Genomic DNA, 22,367 nt, shown 5'->3' on the forward strand with positions numbered 1-22,367 from the left:
AAAAATAGCAAGTTTCAGTGTTAGTCAGTTTATCTAGATTTCAGGGAATATTTTTTTTTTTTACTATGATATAAAGGTCTCTCATTTTGGTTGTCATCTTGGATTTATTTTTTTTCACCAATGATTTTTTTTTTATAGTATTTGGGATCTGACAAGATACAAGTGATTTTAATTTGAGATTGAAATATTAACTTGATTTGTGAAGGTTTTCCATGATTCAAGTTTTGTTGGACAAAATTAACGAGAGACTTAACTTCTATATTCTGTTTTGTTTTAAGTTATAACTATGAAAATCAAAATACTTTCCTATCCTATCAAATAAATTATGAGCACATCTTTTCTTTCTTTTACACTGGTATATTATTTTGGTTTAGTTGGTTTCAGTTAGGGCTGCAACTAACGATTATTTTGATAATCGATTAATCTGTCGATTATTTTTACGATTAATCGATTAATCGGTTTATGTACTTATATTTTAGTTTTTTCCATTTTTTCCCCAAGTAAATTATTAATAAATGGTCTTTATCATTCAGCATAGATTTAAGAGATTGTAACCATTTTGCACTGTCATATCCTCATCAAAAATATACCTGGAGTTGTTTTATTGTGTTAGTAATCCTTTGTCGAACTCTTCTGCAATCAGAACACTGACCCATACTCTATTATACAAATTTCACAAGGAGATTTCAAATAATGTTTTCACCATGGCAGTCCTTAGAGCTCCTAAAGTAGTTTAACATCCTGAACGAAGCTTATTAAGGAATCTTTCAGAACATATTTTCACGAAGAATAAGGATAAAACAGAATAAAATTGCAGTGCATTGTATTTTATTATTTACTGGGAAACAGCTTTACAGCTTTTGCTGTGAAATTATAAACAATCCTTCGAATAAAGTGCCAGTGACATGAAACCTGAATGGAACTCACAATTTAAAGTAAAATCCATCAGAAGGTTGTCCAGAAAAAAAATAGGACACACACAAAAAACCTGCTGTGTAAAAAAAGCAGTGAATACTTAGAAAATAAGTGCATTTCAAATATCTACATTTACCTCTCTCATTCAGTCATAATTAGGCTGCACGACTGAATTTTGAACTGGTAAACGACAAACTGATCACAGAACATGTTTGTAAAGCTTTAAATGTTAACTGTTAAAAAGCAATGTTATCAGCTTTTACGACTAAACATTTGCAAACAACATTGTACTGGAGAATCTGCACAAATGAAAGTCTTAGGGGCCGTTCACAAATCGCGCCTAAAAACGCTAGGCGCGCCACTTTCTCCTCCTTTCCCAAGCGCTCGGGCAGAAGCGCCCCTGAGGCGTCTGCCTTTGCTAAGCAACCATGACGTGCTCTCTCCTTGAAGAAGCGGAAATTTCAGCAAAGGATAAATGGATTTGCAGCTCAAAAAATCGCTTGCAGTAGCTTTGCTACTAAATTTATTTCAAAATGGAAATCCATATACAACTATGGTCAGCTGTTCCTTTCATCTTGACTGAGCTTTTAACGTTGTTACGGGAAAGGATGAAGCTGATTGGTTAGTTCTTGTCACATGACCCGCGGTGCGGTTGCGGCATTCGGAAAAGTTTAAATGTTTTTAACTCGATGCGGTGCGGTGTTGGAAATAACGAACTTGAGAGCGCAAAAGACGCGATATGTGAACGTCCCCTTAAACAGTGCAGTAGTGCAGAGTTTACAGGTTACTCTTCTTTTTTAAAGGCTCAATGTAAAGTACTCCCACATCACGCTGAATGACATGGCTGCAGAGACGCTGTTCGGGAAGCACGTGACATAAAACAAGGCCAGCTTTTGGCTATTCGCTACTTCTCCTGTTGTACTGGCTGAGTAAAACCTCCGGTGGCTCATTACTGCCACACTTTGGTCACCGCAGATTTGAAATATGCACGAAATGAGCCGCTTACGGCAAATAAAAGTTATTTAGCAACGAATCGATGACTAAATTAGTTGACAACTATTTTAATAATCGATTTTAATCGATTAAATCGATTCGTTGTATCAGCTCTAGTTTCAGTTAAACCTGCTCCTAAACGACAAACAAAACAAACTTTGGTTGGAAACTTGAATGTCAGTCGGGTCTCTCCCATTCATTTTGGCGTCACTTTGACAGCGAATAACTTTACGTCTGAGGCATTTAAAGACTCAATTTTTCCATTAATTATTTCTAAAGAAACACGTAAATGTATAAAAGGCTCCATTACCTTGTATCTTATGTTATGGCCCTGTAGAAGCAGTTTTTGTAAAAATAGGCTAACGATTGCGTCATAACCTGCGACTCTCTGTTGTACAGTAGAGAAATAACCGTATAGACAGGAGGAGAAGCTCGCAGGCAATCTTTTACTGTCTATGAGGAAATCGGTGGGTCGATTAATACTAAATACTATGCAAAATGACAAAATAATTAATCAGAATACTTACCAAAATTTGCTCCTGTTCACGTTCCCCGTCTCTGCAAGATTCGGTGGGTGATTCAGATTTCTCTTGGCACAGCTATTAGAAGGCTTACAATTGTCAGACAGGTTGCTCACGTCACATCTACGTCATCAAGCTCAGTTTGAGTCTGCGCAGTACGCTCTAGTGATGGGAAGTTCGATTCTTTTCGATTCAATAAACCGGATGAAAAAACGGTTCACCGGTTCTTTTATGCTCGACGTGATGACGTCATTGGCGATGACGTAATGGCGTCAAGTCTATCAAACATTTATATATATAAAGTCAGTAATCATAACTTTAGTCAGTTAAAAACCTCATAATCATGAAAAGTTTACAATTAAGTTGTGCAACAACGCACCCAAATACAGTAACAGCAATAATGTGCATACGAGGATTTAAGTCTTGAAGATATAAAGTAAATAAATTAGGTGTCATCAGCGCAGAAACCATGATCAACTTACTATACATAATCCAATTGCGATGTATTTGTTATTAAATGAACCACATTTCGCCAGATTGCCCTTCATTCAAGCCCTCGGTTTACCCGCGCTCATAACATTAGCACAGAATCAGTTTAGAATCAATCACCAAAATAATCAGTTCAGTTCAGACGCTCTGTGAGTCAGTCGGCTTCACGCTGAATCACACATGCACAGTATCATCAGCTCCTCGGTTCTCAAATCGGACGCGTCTGACAGAAACGGTTCTCAATTCAGTGTACTGGTGATCCGAAAAAACGATGCAACCGGTTCTTGACTCGAGAACGAGAACTACTCCAACAGTGGGTGTGTTCGCTCATCATCTGGCTCGGCTCATCATCTTCAGTTCTCTCTTCACAGCAGTTCAGTCAGTAAACTGTTTGAGTAAATGAATTACTCCGGGATATTGGTTTATTCTGACTCAGAGGGAGTGTCAGTCACATTAAAAAAATTAACAGCTTAAGTAATTTGTGTATTAATGCGTATTAGAGACACGAACCATTTCAATTGATTCAGTTCGATTTGGTGAACTGGTTCATCCGGTTCACTAAGAAGAACTGGTTAAATTGAACGATTCGTTCACGAATCGGACATCACTAGTACGCTCGACCCCCAGGAAGTGAATCTCCGTTGAATCCAATGGGGTCGCTGTGTCCATTTCTTATACGGTCTATGGTCTCTTCCTGTGTAAGTAGAATATTCTTGGCCAGAACAAACTCCATAGTCTGACTAAGCAATGTAAAGTATACCACATTTCATGGTTACTGATGATTGGGATAAAACCTCTGATAAAATTCAAGAGACCGGATTTATTGCATGTTTCTTTATCTGGCCATAATTAAATTGATGGGAGGTTAAATTGCTGCAAATAAATTGGCAGAAATACAATCCCAAGAACCCAGGGGAAAGATTTTGAACTCTTCACGCTGTATATATGAGTTGAAGCTTTGGGTGATGCGCCGCGTCCGAGCTACCGCGATGAAATCCTCAGCTTTGTGGTTGACATTTGAAAAGTGGCCTGAGAAAGAGGGAGTGAAAGTGAAAGGTTAGAAATGTGTGGGGTGTCGTCAGCCTTGGGACCAGCGGCTGAAACAAATCAGAGTGGAGGTGTTTGGGCTCAGAATTATGGTCCTCTATGTAGCCCTGAGAGCGCCATAAAGAACGGACTTGTGACACAGCGAAATGCTGTTTTCAGGACGATGCTGCTTCCATCTGCTGGAGCTACGTGCTTTATAGCGTGCAACCTCCGTATCGCAGCCTTCCAGGGCCACCACAAAACATTGCACTTTTAAAAAAAAAATATTTTCTTTTCTTTTCTCCCCAGCCCTATGAGGCATCGTGATTATGGCATGATCACCGGTGGTGAGGCAGAAGTGACAAGAGTGGATTTTATTAATCTATAATTTCCTGAAAAGAGAATCATGATGTATATCAGCATTTAAGCTTTATTTTTGATATAATGTTGATTACCACTGAAAATAACTTGGACTTGTCCCTCAGTTTCTTTTAAAAAGCTCAAATTATTGGATGACTACAGATATAGATGACATTATTGACTTATTATTTTGTGCATTTTTTCCCTTATTTCTCTTTGTTATTTTATTAGCACACACATTTTATTTAGTTGTATGTAAATTCATTCTCTTCTACATTTAATAAAAATAAATAAATAAATCAGGTTTTGAAATTATTGAATGATGCCTGCCTGGCTCTCAATATTGCAGGTACCTTTCTATCTCTGCAGTTTGTTTATTAACGAAAGCATGAGTTGAAATGGTTTTCTTTATCAGCTTTTGAACCAAGAAAATGTCCTTTGTTGCATCATTCATTCATTCATTCTCTTTCTCTTCACTAGTCCCTCTTCTTTCTCAAGACACGGGGTCCACAAGGCCTCACGTGTGTTTTGTCTCGGTGTTGATTTGAAATGAATCACTGAAGGTGTATCTCTCTCTGAAGGGATTATTATGTGTTTAAACTCTTGTTGTGAGACGCAGCACCATACCAATTCTTCATTATATTTTCACACCTTTACTATGCTTCACTCCCGCTACCTGAGGAGAGAGAGCGAGAGAGATAAAGCAACACAATAAACCTCTGGTTCTATTCCAGGCAGCTGCTTGAGCTTCTGTTGCTCTCCATTCTGTCACCGTTTCAAAACATGCAAATGAGACTCTCTGAATCAGCACGGAATCTGTTGTATCACTATAAGAAACAAGAGAGAAAAACAAACGAGAAATACAAAAATATGCAAGATTGGAAAATTGGGATTGTGTGTTGCATTATCTTATATTGGCTTATACTGAGCTGAGGTCAAAACTCTTGCTGTGTAAAATGTGTGATATTGCTCCCGTTCCCTGATTTATCAGATTTTTTGGAACTTTAATGGAGCTAAAGAAACAAATGTGGGAAGAAATTTATAAGCCAGCACTCTGGCTTTTCTACCCTTTCTTCATTTTCTCCACAATTGTCTGTATTCAGTTCAAAACACTTAAAACAGACCTATTTCAATCGTGTGGGCTATTTTTTTTTTTTTTTTCAGATTTGTAAGAATGTTTCACTGTTAGGGTTGTCGTTGTTGTATTTGCATTGCAATTGGTCTGCTTTTTTTTGCATTTATTTGCATACTAAATTGTGCTTGGTCTTCTATTTACTTAATCAGCTTCAGCTGCCTTTGTTGCAAATGCGGCACATGGCATGTGTGTGCTTGTCATAATTTTGCCTCTATCAGTACAGATCTAAAATTATAACAGGAAAGAACTGTAAATTTAGGGTCTGATTCATTGAAGCATTTGGCACACTCCGTCTGTTTGGCAGACTGTCTCGTGTTTGATTGGCAGAGTGATCTGATAAGCTACATCACAGACTTAACGGAAAATACGAACACGTGCTGAGCACTTTTACAATGATAGAGGTATCCTTAGAGAAAGGTGACGGATTGACATTATGCTTCAGTTAACCATGAGTGAGTACAGATGCAGTAGAGCAGAGATAGGCAACTCCGGTCCTGGAGGGCCACTATCCTGCAGAGTTTAGCTCCAACCCTAATTAAACACACCTGAACAAGGCAATCAGTGTTTTCGGGATTACTAGATAGATACAGGCAGGTGAGCTTTTATGAGGGCTGAAGCTAAACTCTGCAGGATGGTGGCCCTCCAGGACCGGAGTTGCCTATCCCTGCAGTAGAGCATCCAAATGTAGCATAAATATCTTTTATAAAAAAAAAAGAAAAAAAAAGGAATTTGCTTTAATCAGATTGCATGACTAAAATGCAAATTGTGGGATTTATAGCACACAGGTTTCAGTTAGCGTGTTTAAAAGGTATCAGGTTCATATTGTGAGAGCAATATAGTACTGCCATACCAAGTTTTTTTGTTTATTTGAGATACTAAGCTAATTAATTGTGTACTAGAGTAGTACAAACCTTCTGACCTTTCAGACTTTACGCTGCAGATCAAAGGTTTGCCTATTATGACTGCATCACTTTAGTCAAGCATAGCATAGTGGTAGTGGAGTAAAGTTGTGGTCTTGCAGCTGAAGTTTAGTGTCTGATCCAGTAGTTTTCCTGGGATGGTATTTTACTGAGGTCACAGTCCCCCTGTAGTGCTATTCTGCCCTTGAGCAAGGCATTTAGCCCTAAGTTGCTCCTGTGGGACCTTGTGTATTGGATAAAAATGTCTGCTAAATGATAGATTTCAATTTCAGTGATGACTTGTTGACTTTTTGGGTCATGTTTTGAGAGAGGTTCACTTAAGTCATCCCTGAGCAAAAAAAAGAGGACTTTCCACCATCGATATTACAACCTAACACTCACAAAGAAACATGACACACAAAGCCACCACAGTGTAATATCCTGTCCAGAGGAGGTGGAAGCAGTTGTGTGAAAGTGAGCCTGAGGGCTACAAATGATTCCTGCTAGAGCATGGTGTTAGCAGTGCCAAGGTCATGGGTTCAACATAATGATAAAATGAAGACAGTGGAAGTCACTTTGGATAAAACTGGTGTTGTGATTATATACTCGTGACATACAGCCAAGTATGGTGACCCATACTCAGAATTCGTGCTCTGCATTTAACCCATCCAATATATATATATGCAATAAAATTTATCAAATGTGAAGGTTAAGACTATAATATTTGTTGCAAAAATGTCTTTGTCTAGCTAATGTGTTTTTCAAGTAAGTTTTCTATTCTGAATCCTGAAAAAGTATAAAGATTTATTTTCCACGAAAATATTAGGGAACACCTATTTCCAACATCGATAACAGTAAGCATCACAAATTGGAAAACAGTTCATTTAAATTATATTAATATTTCACAACATTCCTGTTTTTCCTGTATTTTTGATCAAACAAATGCCGCCTTTGTGAGAGATTTCATGTCAAAAACAATTTTCTGAAAATCTTATTGCCCCCCTAATTTTTCAATAGTGTACATATAACATTTTCTTTTTTTCTTGCTTTATTTTACTCTATTCACTCAGAACATTGACTTACTCTCTACACATGCTCATACAATTATCTTTCCAAAGACCCTTGGCCTTAATTTAATTTGTTTCTCCGTAAATAAATGCTCTCGTTAAATGAAATAAAACAAAAGCCAGGGGACACTTTAAATAATAACTGAAAGCAATTTTCCTTTTAATAACATCTGTAGTGTCTCTGAAATGAAATAAACATTCAGATAAATCTCTTTCTCTTTGTCTCTCCGCAGTGTGCGAGAGCAGGGGCGGAGGCAGCGATCTCGTTCCCAGGTTCTCCTCATCTTTGCCCACTTACCTCCCTGTGTCCTGCCAACTGCAGGGTGCAGAGTCATCCTTCTTTCTCCGGGAGGCCACACAGGAAGTGATGCGTAACGGTAGCTTGCAGACACGCAGTGAGCCTCTCTTTCTCCACTTGCCCGAATCTGGCCCTGCTCCCCTCTTGTCGGTCAACTGTAGCTATGGAAATCTCACCACAGAGGCACCAGTACCACCAGAGCTCCTCCAGGGTGCGCTGCCACGTTCTTTCCACACCTCTTCACACCTGACGCTGGGCTGGAAGGTGAGAGCACACCTGGTGAGCAGAAGGATAGGAGTCGATCGGCCTCAAATCCAGGTGTTGTTTTATCTGGCAGGCCGCAGGTGGGAGGATGTGGATCCTCCAGCAGAACTGTTGCCATGTATCCGTGTCGTTGGCATCCGCGATCCGGGGGAAGGTTCTGTATCGAGCGCCTGCCGACTGGAGGGAAACCTGGGGATCTGTGTAGCCCAGCTCGGCATTCCTATAACCTGGTTCAATGCTCCTCCATCACGTAGGCGCATACAGGAGCCCATACCTGTCACGGTGGAGTTGCACTACTCCATTCTCCCTCCAGAGGCCCTGGGAAAAGAGTGTGTGGCTGGTAGGATGCAAGGAAAGACTGGAGGGCAGGAAGGTGATATGCAGAGGATTGGGACGGTGACTCTCACCACTGGGGACAACAAAGTGCCCAGAAACCGACTTAGACTGGATGGAGACGTTGAGATACTGGCGCCCCCCAGCCCAGTTAAACAGGGACAGACGGTGGGATTTCAAGTACTAATGAATTCGGCTGCCGCCACTGAGCAGTTCACACTGAGGTAGGCTGAACAACATGCACACACCTGCATAGAGGTTGAAAATCTTCTGCTCATAAATGCATTAATGAATCGATCAGACAATAATTTTTAATTTATGTTGAATCCACCAAATCTACTGTGGTGTATGGCTTGTCTGCTAATTTTTACTTGTCTTGTACTCGTCTTCAGAAAAGAAAAGTAATCAAATAGTAGCCAACCTTATGTAAATTAATCAATATTTAGGCTAATATTTTTTGGCCGTTATTTTAATTTCAGTATTTTTTTTTATGTCATTGTAAGGGTACGCAATTTGACCAAAATCTTATTTCACTATGCAAGTTATTTTATTTCATGAGAACACTAGGCAGGGCTCTAGACTAACTTTTTGCACTGGTTGCACTGGAGCACCTACCTTTTATACTTAGGTGCACCCAAATTTTTGACCGCATCGCATTTAACACCAGAGTTTTACAAGTTAACATTTTTTAAATTGCTGTCCATATAGGCAATATTGATTTGTTGCTTAAATGATTAACGAACAATCTGGTCAACATAATGTTCTTTATTTGAAGCACAATTCTACAAGAAAGGTAACCTACTGAAAAAGTGTTGGTGCTTAAAGTGTTTCACTGAACTGAAATGAAAACTTAAAACATCTCAAGATAAATTAAATAAAAAGAAAATCTAAATGAAGTGTTTTAAGCTTTTCAAACTGAACATCTCATGGCTCAATGTCTTATGGACTATCCTCCTTTGCAGTCACATGCCCCTCTGATGGCCATCTCCTGTAGTTTTGCCTTCTTGATTTCTAGCCTTGGCTAAACCAGCTGGCCACATTCTCTCTAGCAGCAAAATCTTACAGACTTGGCCCCTCTACACTGATTCTTATCAGATCTTCCACTGTTTCTGAATGAAGGGATGCTCTATTATGTGAACAGCTAAACAGTCCCTAAACAGCTTATACTACTGTTTCAGCTATTAAAATAGTTCAAGCAAACTGATTATTTTTCGTTTCTTTTTTTCTTAAGTTAATTTAGAAAAACGTTTGGAGCATTTTTTGTTTGTTAAATATAAGTTTAAAAAAAAAAAATTTAAGTAACGACCAAGCTGCCAGTGGCAGACAATGAGCCTATATTTGATCAGTTTAGCCTTCTCAAATCATCAGGACTTGCCTAAAATAAAATCTATAGATATAAAACAGTTCAAGCATATAACAATATTTAAACGTTAATTAGGCTATATCCAATAGTTTGTGTGGAGACGCTTCAGGATATGGAGATGCTAGCGTGATCACTTGCATTTTTTTCAGTGGATACGCTGCCATTTTTGCTCATAAAGGTAAGAGTAATACATCATTCGTAACTGCAAAGGGTCTACTTTTATTTGTGTGCACTCACAATATCAACAAAATGTTGTGCTTTCTGCCATGTCGTCTTTAACAAGAATGAACCGAAACTCAGTGAAAACATGCCTCACAGACATAAATATATCTATAGAAACGTTTAAATGACTACTTAACATAATAAAAAAAATTGAAAACAAAAACTCTTTCGTTTATAATTATAATCCGTAAAGATGCACTTCTCTCTAAAGGCGTGTCTAATGAGATGGCGAGTCAGGATCGGCAACTTTATCCTTGCGACACAAAACTCTGTTTATAAGTAAATAATTAAAATATCTCCTTACTATTTCCCCCTGTTACATTTATGGTAATTGCTTTTGCCGGTGCTTTGCGTGTAAGCTTAAGCCTATTGCGTGAATTTGTTGCATTTAACTGTTCAGCTGCACTTTTAGTCGGACCATTGAGAAATTAGGTCGCACGTGCGACCAAATTGGTTGCACTCTAGAGCCCTGCTAGGCTATATTTTACAATATAAAGCAAAATTAGAGCAAATATGCACATAACAAACAATAACAAACAATAAGACAAATACAATATAAGAAAGTTATGAATAAAATACAGAAAATGAATAATCAAATGTAAAAAAAAAAAAAAAAAAGTTTAAATCTACTGTCTAGTATCAACAGTCCAATAATTATTTTCATGTAATGGCAATATTAAAATGATTTACTATTTTTAGCTGCGTTTTTTTTAAGTGCGTTAGACAACTGCAAAGGTAATCTAAAACACAGGAAATGAGCTTGCATAATTATATGCCCAGTATCTGCAAATATATATATATATATATACAAGATAAAATATGGATAAATTAAAAAATATTGGCATTTAAACAAAATGGCATGGCTATCTTGTGCATGCCTATTAAGAATATTAAGGGCAGTTTTACTTTGGCAAGTCTGCAGCACTGTGTTGATGAAGAGTTTCAGTGGAGTGACTGTCTAAGCATCTGAGACAATATGGATGAGAAATGAAAGTGTGCATGGCTCCATTGCAGATTCATGTTAATCACATTTTCATAAATGGTTTCTGTTAGCAGCCTGATTTTTTTAAGGCTGTTTGTGAGAATTGTGGCTTTGTATGTCAACACTCTAAATCAGGGGTGTCCAGTCCTGCTCCTGTAGGACCAGCTTTCTGCCGAGCTTAGCTCCAACAACCGTGCCTGGAAGTTTCTAGTAATTCTGAAGATTTTGTTTAGCTGGTTCAGGTGTTTAATTAGAACCGGAGCTGAACGCTGCAGGATGGCGGTCCTAGAGGAACAGGACTGGACTCCTTTGCTCTAAATGAACTCTGACAATTTAGGTTACTTACAGCGTGTTTATGAACACAAATGCTGAGTTTGAAAGCTCAGGCAGCTGACTTTTTGTAACTAAATTACAGATGCATGTCTAGAGTACACCTCTGGTTCAAAGAGCGTTTACACATCTGCTATCTTCACAGACGCTAGCCAGGACAGTTGTTGGCTTTCTCTTTGAGCTTCAAAGATATTTCAGGGGGGAAGGAACAAATCCCCCATCCCCACCTGGAGCCACTAACTGTGGCCCAGACATACTCGAAAGCCATATAAACTAATCTAACACATGAACACATGCATTCATACATTCATACAAGTTGCAGGGAGAAATTGAGGAAAGAATGAGTTTGAGAATGAAAATGTGAAATCCCAAGTTCACAGCAATATGTGCAATTGCATAGACCTGAACAACTTCATTAACCATCAAACGGAGTTCCTCAATGAGATTAAAATTTATATTAAATGCACCAGTTCAGCTAGAATCTGGTTCTTGCGTTGCTTGTTAAGAAGGTTCCCTTTGTTGTCGTCCATGCAGAAAAAGTTTTCAGAGGTTGCTGATTGGCTGGAAGTTCAGTAGTCATTCGTAGTGAAGTCTTGCGAGGCTAGTCGTTGGACGTTGGCTGAAGATGTGGAGTTGTGGGCTGGTTGAAGTTTTAGATGGGCACTCAAGGTCGGACTTGGAGACCCGGCATTAGGCTAAACATAAAGGCCCCGATATACTTCAAATGAAATCGAAGAACGAACTGATATGACACTATTTCGAACAAAATCAGGCCGAAATGAAGTTTGTTTTGAGTTGGTTTTGGCAGTTCGAAACAGCTGACCAAAGCGAACTTTCAGTCAATAGCAACATGAATACACTGGAGTGTCGAATAGCTGAGGTGCACAGACAGGGGCGTAGTTTGTGGGGGGGATGGGGGGGAGGTAACCCCCCCCAATATTCAAATCCATCAGTTACAACCCCCCCAATATTTCAACATGAAAATCACAGTAGATCAAATGAAAAATATAATATGAAAAAATAGAATTCATTTATTTTGTAAAAATAATTTTGTTCTTAATCAAATATGAGTATGTCATAATAAATCAGACAAAAAATACTCCTCCTCCATTGAGCCGATTGGTAACGCCCAACCAATGAGCCGCACTTTCACCAAAACAAGCGAGTGGTGTTTGAATGGGAGAGCACACGGATAATGTTAACGCCAAAAATGAAGACAGCGCTGCACAGCGGACTATATTTAACTGCTGGTCAGAGAGGGATGCAAAAAAAATTAAAGCATACTGAGAATGAGGTATGAGAATATTGTGTAATAGTTAGTACACACCACATATTTTAGCTAGCTAATCCATTGCAATGTATTTAGCTATAACTATCAGTATAACAAGTTACCAAAGCAGCTGTCTGTTTTCTAGTATATTTTTCAATAGTGTCTGTAATTATCAACGACAAAAGTATTCACATCGGTGTTTGTTTTCTTACTAAATTAATCTGACTTTTGAACGAATTGGATGAATGAATGATTTAAGTGGCTAACTCATTAAAACAGTGAAACACTGCCGCCTACTGGCGGTTTCAATACTTAATTTCTTTCTTTTGATAATCTCTACGATGTTAGAATTTTATGAATGATGATTATACACAAATTTCATAACGTTATGAGGTGTATAATCTCTTAACATGTTTTTATAACAGATTCGAGGTAAATATAGCTGCAGGGTAGAAAAGTCAGCAGAGGGAGAGGAGGAGCAGGTGATCTGGTAAAGAAGATGCCATTCAATCAATAAAATAAAATAAAATAGGAAACAGTATAGAAAAACAGCAGCTTTGTAAAGTTAGGCTATACATTAATGCCTTTAATGTTTTAAAGATGTGTTTCCCTTTAGAAAAAAAATTAAAATGCATTAAGGTGGAATGTAAAAATCTTAAAATAAATGTCTAAATGTTGTCTCTTTCATATTTGTATATGTTGAATTTGGAATCAGTTAAAGCATGTTGCCAGATAGATAGATAGATAGATAGATAGATAGATAGATAGATAGATAGATAGGAAGAAATAAATTATCCAATAACAATACACATAATAAAATTTTTTTTTGAAAAAAATAACGGGCAGCATACAACGTTCAACCCCCCCAATGTTCAAACCAAATCTACGCCCTTGTGCACAGATATATCCGCACCTGTATGATCACTCGCGGAGAGACTTTAAAGATTCAGAGAAAGCATTAATTCATAGAAACAAATAGCAACAGAGCTCTGTGTTGACAACCCGGAGTTATGCAAAAAGCAACACAGAGAAACATCCGAGACAAGTTTTCCAAAGCAATGAAAAGAATGAAAGAAAAGAGTAAAGATATAAGGTAGCAAGTACCAAATACATGTTTCAAGTAAGTGTTACACCATACTGCTGCTGCTGCTGTTCTTTCAACAAGGTAATTTAAAGGGTATATAATAGGAGTGTAACGGTACGTGTATTCGTACCAGACCATTTCGGTACAGGGCTTTCGGTACGGTGCACGTGTGTACCGAATGACCGAATGCAATATTTTGTGCCCGGAACATAGGTACATTTTCGTGTTTCCAAACGAACATATTAAGTGGAGGAAGTCTCCGCATTCAGCACAAATCCCGCCCTGCAGCTGATTCTAAGGCCGGTGACACACTGGCTGCGTGGCGTGAGCGTGGCGTATCAGTTGAGTGACGGCTGCTTCGCATTTTCTGTGTCTTTACACACCAGAATCGTGCCTGACGCGGCGCTGGCACGCTGCTGTTACTATATGTGACATAGAGGGAGACCGCCGACAGACCAGGATCTTGTCTTCACGACAACAATATCTATACTTCATGTTGAGCATATATATAAAAATATTTGATAGAAATGTTTGACAGGTGCAATATGCCAGTGTGTCACCGGCCTAAGGTTTTCAAAAGGCAATCACGCAATCACGCGAGTGTGAACATCACTACAACTAGGAAAAAAACGAATGTAATTCATATGCAGCTCCCGTCGGCTTTTAAGCAGACCTTTGCTCTTAATTCCGATCGGTCCAACGCAATAACAAAATCTGAGCAGGTCTAAAAACTGAAACTGTTGATGCTGCATTTTACACTTTGGAAAAGTTATATATATTTTTTAAATATGAGCAGGCCTACAAGCTGGGATTGGTAATGCTGCACTGTAATCATAGTTATTTATTTATATTTTTCATTATATTTTATTATATGATATTGGTTTGAGACTGAGAGTATTTTATTTAGTGGAGAACTTTGCAGCAGTATTTTATTTCTTATTCTTTTTTTATTTTATATATATTTTATTAAAAAGTATTTAAAAAAAGTGTAAACAAATTGCTAAAAAAAGTTTATAGTAAAAAACAACCTGCAGTTTAATGTTTGCATTTCTTTCCCTTACTGTACCAAAAATGAACCGAACCGTGACTTTAAAACCGAGGTACGTACCGAACCTTGATTTTTGCGTACCGTTACACCCCTAGTATATAATAAATGAAATGTCAAACGAACATACAATAATAAACCTTTGTCTTATCAAAAGTAATTCATGAAACTACAAAATATAAAAAGGTGTAACAATTTATTCAGTTTAATATAATAATTATAATAATAATGAAAACGAATAAAGTAAACTGACTCCAATATTTTTTTTTTCACATCATGCTAAAGTTTTACAGACTATGAGACATTCACACTTCAACCATGTTTTTGATTGAATCGAAAATTGTGTTATTCGAGGTCTGATACCCTACAAAGGTATTTCATGAGACAAAGGAACCTTCCTTGCTCAATTCACAAATTCACACATCTACATTGGCCAATCTGTCAAAGATGGGTGTGACTGGTAGACCCTTAAATGTCCCTAACCCAAACCAATCATTGCTGAAACCCTTTGAGATACTCTCCAAGACTCATTACCCTGGAGTCTGACTTTACTGCAGTTTTTCATCTTCAAGTAACCTTTTTGATTCGCTGTGGACTCTCCGATCTTCAGAACTCGATGAAAGCCTCCAGCTTACTCCTACCAAACTCATCAAGAATCTTTTTTTTTTTTTTTGCCTTTGAAATGCTTTTTATTTGTTGTCAACAGATGTTTGAATGATTCTCATTACATGTTTGGGAAGATGTTTTGCACAAGTTGCATTTTCAAATGCATATGCCACTCAAGCTCACAGGACTTGCAGAGATGAAGTTTGTGTGGAGCAGCATTCACTGAAAATGCTCCGAAACACTGTTATTATGAGCTGGTTGCATATTTATATAATAACAATGTTGTATGCAGTGCAACAATACAATTGTAAGAATTAATAAAAAAAAAATGAAGCTGCTTCCGGGCAACTTAAATATACTTGCCAACTACAACTTTATTTTTCCTTACTTGCATTGGGTACTTGGCGAGTGCTAATGTTATACCGTTTACACCCATAGAACTCATAAACCCATAATTCAGTGCTAACAATACACATGCATGCAGTTTAGTGATCCTTATAGTTACAGTTCACACATGAACACACCGCTGCTTGCGTACTCGCTGGCAGCTTTTCAGTCTGGAGGCCTTGGGGCTTTCCCAGACATATGATAGATTAGACTTATTCATCAGTGCACAGATAAAGCGGAGCTCCAGACTAGCGCCACACACGTCCCGCCAGCTCCGCTGTCCTCGATCACTGCTGTTGAGTTTTATAATGGGCAATAATTAGTCTCCGCCATCAGCACGTAAGGATCATTAAAATGGATGAAGGAGCACTACGTTTAGGTTGTTTCAGGGGGTATAACAACTGAGCCTGACAAAATTTTAGGTGGAAATGTGCATCTGGACACAGTCATTATAACTGATTTAGGAAGGCAAAAGGCACTATTTACTACTTAAGCTAAGAGTCATATTTTTGTTTGGTGTGATGGTGTTTAGGTCTGCGATTGAGATTGTCTGCAGGAGAGTCACTATGGAAAACATCTCCTATCTCAATTAACTTCCGTCAGCAGAGAGACAGATGCATGCTGGCAGAGGAATATGCTATTGTTTCTGCTAGTTGAACGATGCTGCGACATCAAAGCCACTCCTGCTGGTGTCGTTTGGGTCTATAAAAGATGTGTGATGTCTTTCATTTCACCACCTGCTATCTGTTTAGATGGAGAAAATCAAAATGTTTTCCTCCTACCGATGATGGGAAAAGTCTGCCAGCCGTTGTTTGTTTGTTTGTCTAGAAAATCGCAAATTTCTGCCCTCATTGTTGTCAAGGAGGAGATTGAAATAGCTAAAAAAAGCTTCATTTTTTCCCCTCTAAAATCAAGTTTGTGTAGTTGGTATTTTTCCTTGTTTGTGTGTCATACTAATGGAAAGACATAGTTGTTTGAAAGTGCACCTCTACAGACGTTTGAATCGACCTAACGAAGCCAAAACGTTTATATATTCTAGGGGTGTGAACCTACATTGGACTCACGGTTTGGTTCGGTTATGATTGTCATCGATTCAGTTCAATTCAGTATCATGATGCATCACAATGCATTGATGATGCATTGCATCCTCAATTTTCTATTTTACTTCACATATATACAATTTTGTCAATAAATACAAGCAGTTAGATATATGAACTCTACCTGACGTGGTTTCTTAAGTTAGTGGTATGACCCCCTGCTAGTGATGTGACATTTGAACCGAGGCATCAGAGCTTGTGTCGAGAATAAATGGGCATGCCAGATGAAGCCTTGATTCAAAGCGTGTTTTGTTAACATAGAAATAACAATGACAAACAAAGCTCTACTTTCTGTCCAGTCACGTGCGCGATTCACTTTGCGTGTCAAAATGTTTGATCCCCTCTTTACGAGTAAGTTTTAATTCTGACTTATTCAGTTACATTTTAGATTCCCAGTATTACAAGTAATATGAGGAATACAAATTATTTCAGAAAAATTCAATACTTGTCATATGCAATTCATATGTGTACATTATTCTTCTATTACATCATATTGATATTCAACTGGTATTAAATTGCACAGTTTAATGGGTAAATTAATTTATCAGAGACAGAACAATCACAAACACACACACTGTTAGGCTTTTATTTGTGTGCGTAACTTGAATCGAATTGTGGAATATGTGGTAGATGCCTCGTTCTATGGAAAGTCTTTCACATGCTTTTGGCTGATTTATTTTTTTATTAATCACCGAATGGCACTGTTTTCAAGACACTCAAAGCTCTGAATCTTTTCTCAGATAGTCAGAGAATAGCCTCAGTGCTTCATGAGGCTTAATTCGCCCATGCCCCCTACATATTTCATGTGCATGACATGATTTACACACAGCGTGTCTTCTCCAGGTCGTGCTTACCAGGTTGTTCATAAAAGCCGAAATGTGTCCAGATGTCGGCTTTTAAAGTAGTTGAAGCATTTTTAATTACTTGCACTTACATCTCACCTCCCTCTGCCATTAGGTGTATTCCATTTGAAGAAGTGCTGCACAAGATGAGTGTATGACATTAACAGCGAAAGCATAGGATCCGCCTGCTCTCTTATCGCTCTTTCGCTACTTGATGTCATACACTGATCAAGTTTTTACTTGTGTATACAGTCAAACCAAAATGTATTCAGACATCTTTAACATTCTTCACATTATCAGAGTTTATTCGCTATAATTTAGAAAATAGTAATAAAATATGACAGAAGCTCAGTTAATTTGTGTCAGAACAAATTCATCTTAATGTCAAATTACTTTGATAGAAAGGTATGTAATGGATTACAATCAGGTAAAAATTATTCAGCTGTTAAATTTAAGTACACAATTAGATAATACAAATTTAGGTCAACCAATTACCAAGCAATGCTTAATTTTGTTCAGCCTGTGGTGTAAAAAGTTTACATTAGCAATTAAAGAAAACTGCCAGACCGCAACCGTGTGCAGTGTGAATATTTTAAACCGTTAACATGAGGGCGGAAAAAATATGCACCGCATACACAGTGCAAACGGAGTAATGTGAACTTGCCGTTACGTGTGTGCACTGCAAGTGTGCATGAGCATACAGTCTCCAGGAGAGTGCGTGAGTGCTGAATGCTGGCAAGAATTAAAAAGAAATGCAATTTATAAAATTTAGTGACGACGCGACACTGCCTAGATTGTGCAAGTGATAATTCCTGTCAACTGTGCAGCATGCAGCTCTCTTATAATGCAGACACAATTTGATTTGGAGCTGTTTGCGTATTTTGAGAAAGAAAGAGAGAGTGACGCGGTGAATCAATTAAGCTGTTTGTGAAATTGTCTCACAGAAGTTTTCAGACTACTTTATAAGTAAGTTAATGAATAAATATAAATTGTACCTCACCTATTTTACCCGAGCCGGACTGAGACGGTGCCACTGCATGTCATGCCAAACCTCTCACAGCATGCGCATCATCAGTTGAGATAGCCTTTATAGAGAACGCCAATCAAGCATTCCCAAGCCATTATCGGCCAATAGTGATCAGTAGCCGATCATTCGGGGCACCCCTATCCTGCACCCACTAGTAAAAAATTTATAGTAAAATATTATATCTGGTGTTTGAATATTTTTTTGGTTTGACTGTATATGTAAATTAACAAAAAAAAAAATAGTTTTGGCATTTTTTTCTTTGACTAGTAAGCGGGGATTTATATCTTAGTTATTATTTTGCATTAAATTTGATTTCTACAATTTTCAAAAATAATTACTAATTTGATTGGATGTAATATGTTAAAAACTTCTACACCCAAGGGTTTCAAAGATGTTTATACCAACTTTGTTGTTCCACATTCCACTTTCTAAAGTGTAGTAACTAACAAATATTTAAAATTAGCAACTAATTTTCTTAAGAATAACAATTTTAATTTTCAGTTAGTATTATTTGAAACTTCAGTTCATAGAAATATTTTGTGACTCTTTCTGCATCTCGGGTGAAGATTATTATTTATTATTATTAAATTAAGTTAATATTATTATTACCATAAGTTTATAATTGAAATAGTTTTTAAATTAGCCAATTTTTTATATTGAGGTAGATGTGATTTGATTATCTTAATTATAAGATATTATTTCTCTCTGGGTTAACATTAGCACCTCTACTGGCTTGTTTACGGTAAGTCATTACTCCTTATTAGAGATGTTACGATACCCTTTTCTCTTCCCGATACCGATTCCGATACCTGGCTGTATATACTACTAGCCCTGTGTAAATTTCTAGAATTATTTTATGTTGTGCTTCAGACTTATCCCTTGATAAAACATGAACAAATACATGGTGAACTACTGTATTTCTTACAGTATTTTTATTATCTGACATGAATTTGACAGTAATATTTAGAGGTCGACCGATATATCGGTCGGCCGATATATCGGGCCGATATTTGTCATTTTTTAATAATTGGCATCGGCCGATATCCGTGTTTAGTAGCGCCGATTTAAAGTCAGGCACGTCGGCGGGCAGCCCCGTGTTATTGGTGCGGTGGAAAGTGCTGCTGCTGCATGTGAAGCACCAAGCCAAAAGTTTTGGAAGATTCAACAACAGTCCTGGGAGATAAAGGTAGTCAGAGAATTTCACTCTGTAAATGGGGTGGAGAAGTTGATCGCTCTAACAAACACTGCAGCGTGACGTTACCAAAGTAAACTGTCTCTGATGTTACTCCGCCCTGCTCACAGACAGCAGCGTGCTCGGAGAGACAGCTGTCCTGGAGCTGCCCAGAACGGTGAATGACATTTGTTCGGAAGCATGGTTTGATGCAGACAATAACCAGTTTTCCATCCAACTCATTTGTATTTAGGGATGTCAATATTCGATAATTTCCATGATCGATCGTCGTTTAAATTAATGGTCAATTAATTACCTTAATGCTGCAAAATGCGTCTGCAGCGGTATTATTATTATGTGCAAAAGCCACTTGGAAAAAAAGCTTTCTCACCCGAATTAAAGGGGTTTTAGTCTGACTAAAATGCTAGTAGCAGGACTATAAAATGAATAGATGTGATTATGATCATTTGATAAAATGAAGAGAGCACGCCATTCGTTGGAGATCATTTTACTTTGTTGACTGTTTCCCATCAAGGAAGACCGCTGAATGCCCCTCTTTAAATGGTTTCGTGTTGCTTGTTGTTGTATTTTAAAACGCAACTGCAATGTTTTCAAATGACACACTATAGTAGTGGTGCAACAGATCATCATTGATCAATATCCTCGGTTCGGCACACACGTGACCCCCGGATTGATTTATAAAAAAAAAAAAGTTGCGCATGTTTAGTCCACACTCAGTGGTCATGGCGAACAGAGGAACGGAGGAGCTTGAACGCCCCGCGCATTTTGGATTCCCTGTCAGATATAATGATGAGGAAAGAGGTTAGAGTGAAAAGATTGTGCCAGATCTTTATGAACAGGAGAAGAAAAAAGTTGTGGATGAACTATCCCAAGCATCCTCTGTTGCGCTCACGACAGAAGGGTGGACGTCCAGGGGGACGGAGAGCTCTGTGACGACAACTGCTCACTTCATCACAGCACACTGGAAAATGAGAAGTCGGGCTATTATGTTAAAAAGAAGATATTATGTGCACTTTAAGTTGATTTCATATATTTTAATCTAATAATTTAATGTTAATTAAAAAAAAGACAAAACGTATGTTTATTTGTCTTGGCCTTTTTTTTTTTTTTTTTGCGGATCCGAAAAATGATCCGATCCATATGAGGACGAGCGAGCACGGGTTTGAGTAGATGTATTTGGAGGTTATTGCTCACGTCTCGTTCTGCACATATCCAAATGTTTCCATATTCGCAATGTATCTGAATGTTAAACTATAATATTTTTTATTTATTTAATGTAAACTAGACGGAAAGATCATTCTCTACACATGAGCAAAAACCTCCTTGGCATAACAGCAGAGTGGACCGGTATACTACGGTCTATTTAAACTGACAAGTGTAACCTTTTAAATGTTTGGTTGACTGTACTTTATTTTAATAATGAACAGACTGCGATGTAAGTTTGAAATTAGAATGCACTTTAGATGTTCTGTGTCATTTATACCAAACACAAATGTTGCTGCTTGCTAGTGTGTTTGCAGCACTACTGTTATTTAATTTTTATATATTTATTTTTTTATATTTTTCAGTTTAATTTACTTTTATTTCTAAAATTTTATTTATTTAAATGTATATTTAAGTTTACATTTATGTTCCAACAAACTTGAAAAATTCTACTTGATAAATGCTCTTAAACTTTAATGCAAATGATTGACTTATATATATATATATATATATATATATATATATATATATATATATATATATATATATATATATATATATATATTACCTGTTTTATATATTTAATACTTGGTCAGTTTATTGATTTTGTTTGGTTAACTTTGGATAAATTTTTTATTTTAATACCGTGCAGTGCACAAAATTATGATTCGAGAGATGGTTCAAGTCAGTGCTCAATAAATGATAAGTTTAGAAATGTTGTGCATCCACTTATTATTAGTGTTTCATTTTAGCATGCAAATGAAGGGGAAAACTTCAAGATATCGGCCCCCAAAAATCGGCAGCACATATCGGCCATCGGCTGACCCTGACCTCTAAACATCAGCATCGGCATCGGCTATAGAAAAACCCATATCGGTCGATCTCTAGTAATATTATTTATTTTCTTAAGCAAAAAAGAACTTCAAATGCAGCCAAAAATCTAACAGCGCAAACTAAAAAAGGTATTTTAGTTTTACAATAAAACTGTATAAAAAACTGCAACAAATAAGTCTAGGAATATAAAAAATGATATATTAATCAGATAATCTCTTTACAACAAAAAAAGTAAAAAACAAGCAACTGTCTAGGCATGATTATTATTATTAAGAGACGTATTATTATTACTACATAGAGACATAGCTAAATCTACTGTAAGCTACACCAGTAGTTTAATATATTGTCAATTTACTCACATTAAACCGAAAATTTATTTTGATGGGTTGCCATGAAGATATTTTGAGTGTCTGTGTTTATGATATGACCGTTTTCTCAAAAGAAACTGTAAATTCTCATGAAGTGACGGTTTATGCGTTCGTGTCCTCATATAGTGACACACGGCAGAGACTACAAAACAGCGAGCTCCCGCACATCTGCGCCCGTCTCCCACAGAGATGTAGAATTTGCAGGAGTAATATTT

The 22,367-nt window shown here is 37.4% G+C and overlaps 1 protein-coding gene across 3 annotated transcripts in view; it reads left to right on the plus strand.

Annotated features, from left to right (window-relative positions):
- LOC132141599 (transmembrane protein 132C-like) overlaps window positions 1–22,367 on the plus strand; it is a 204,609-nt gene that overhangs the window by 51,164 nt on the left and 131,078 nt on the right. For all 3 annotated transcript variants that reach the window (XM_059551266.1, XM_059551268.1, XM_059551267.1), the window contains exon 2: window positions 7,639–8,524. In XM_059551266.1, coding sequence (XP_059407249.1) covers window positions 7,639–8,524 — 886 coding nt within the window. The remainder of the gene's footprint in view (window positions 1–7,638; window positions 8,525–22,367) is intronic.

The sequence above is a fragment of the Carassius carassius genome, chromosome 5 (assembly GCF_963082965.1).
Source record: "Carassius carassius chromosome 5, fCarCar2.1, whole genome shotgun sequence".
In the NCBI taxonomy this organism is placed as follows: domain Eukaryota; kingdom Metazoa; phylum Chordata; class Actinopteri; order Cypriniformes; family Cyprinidae; genus Carassius; species Carassius carassius.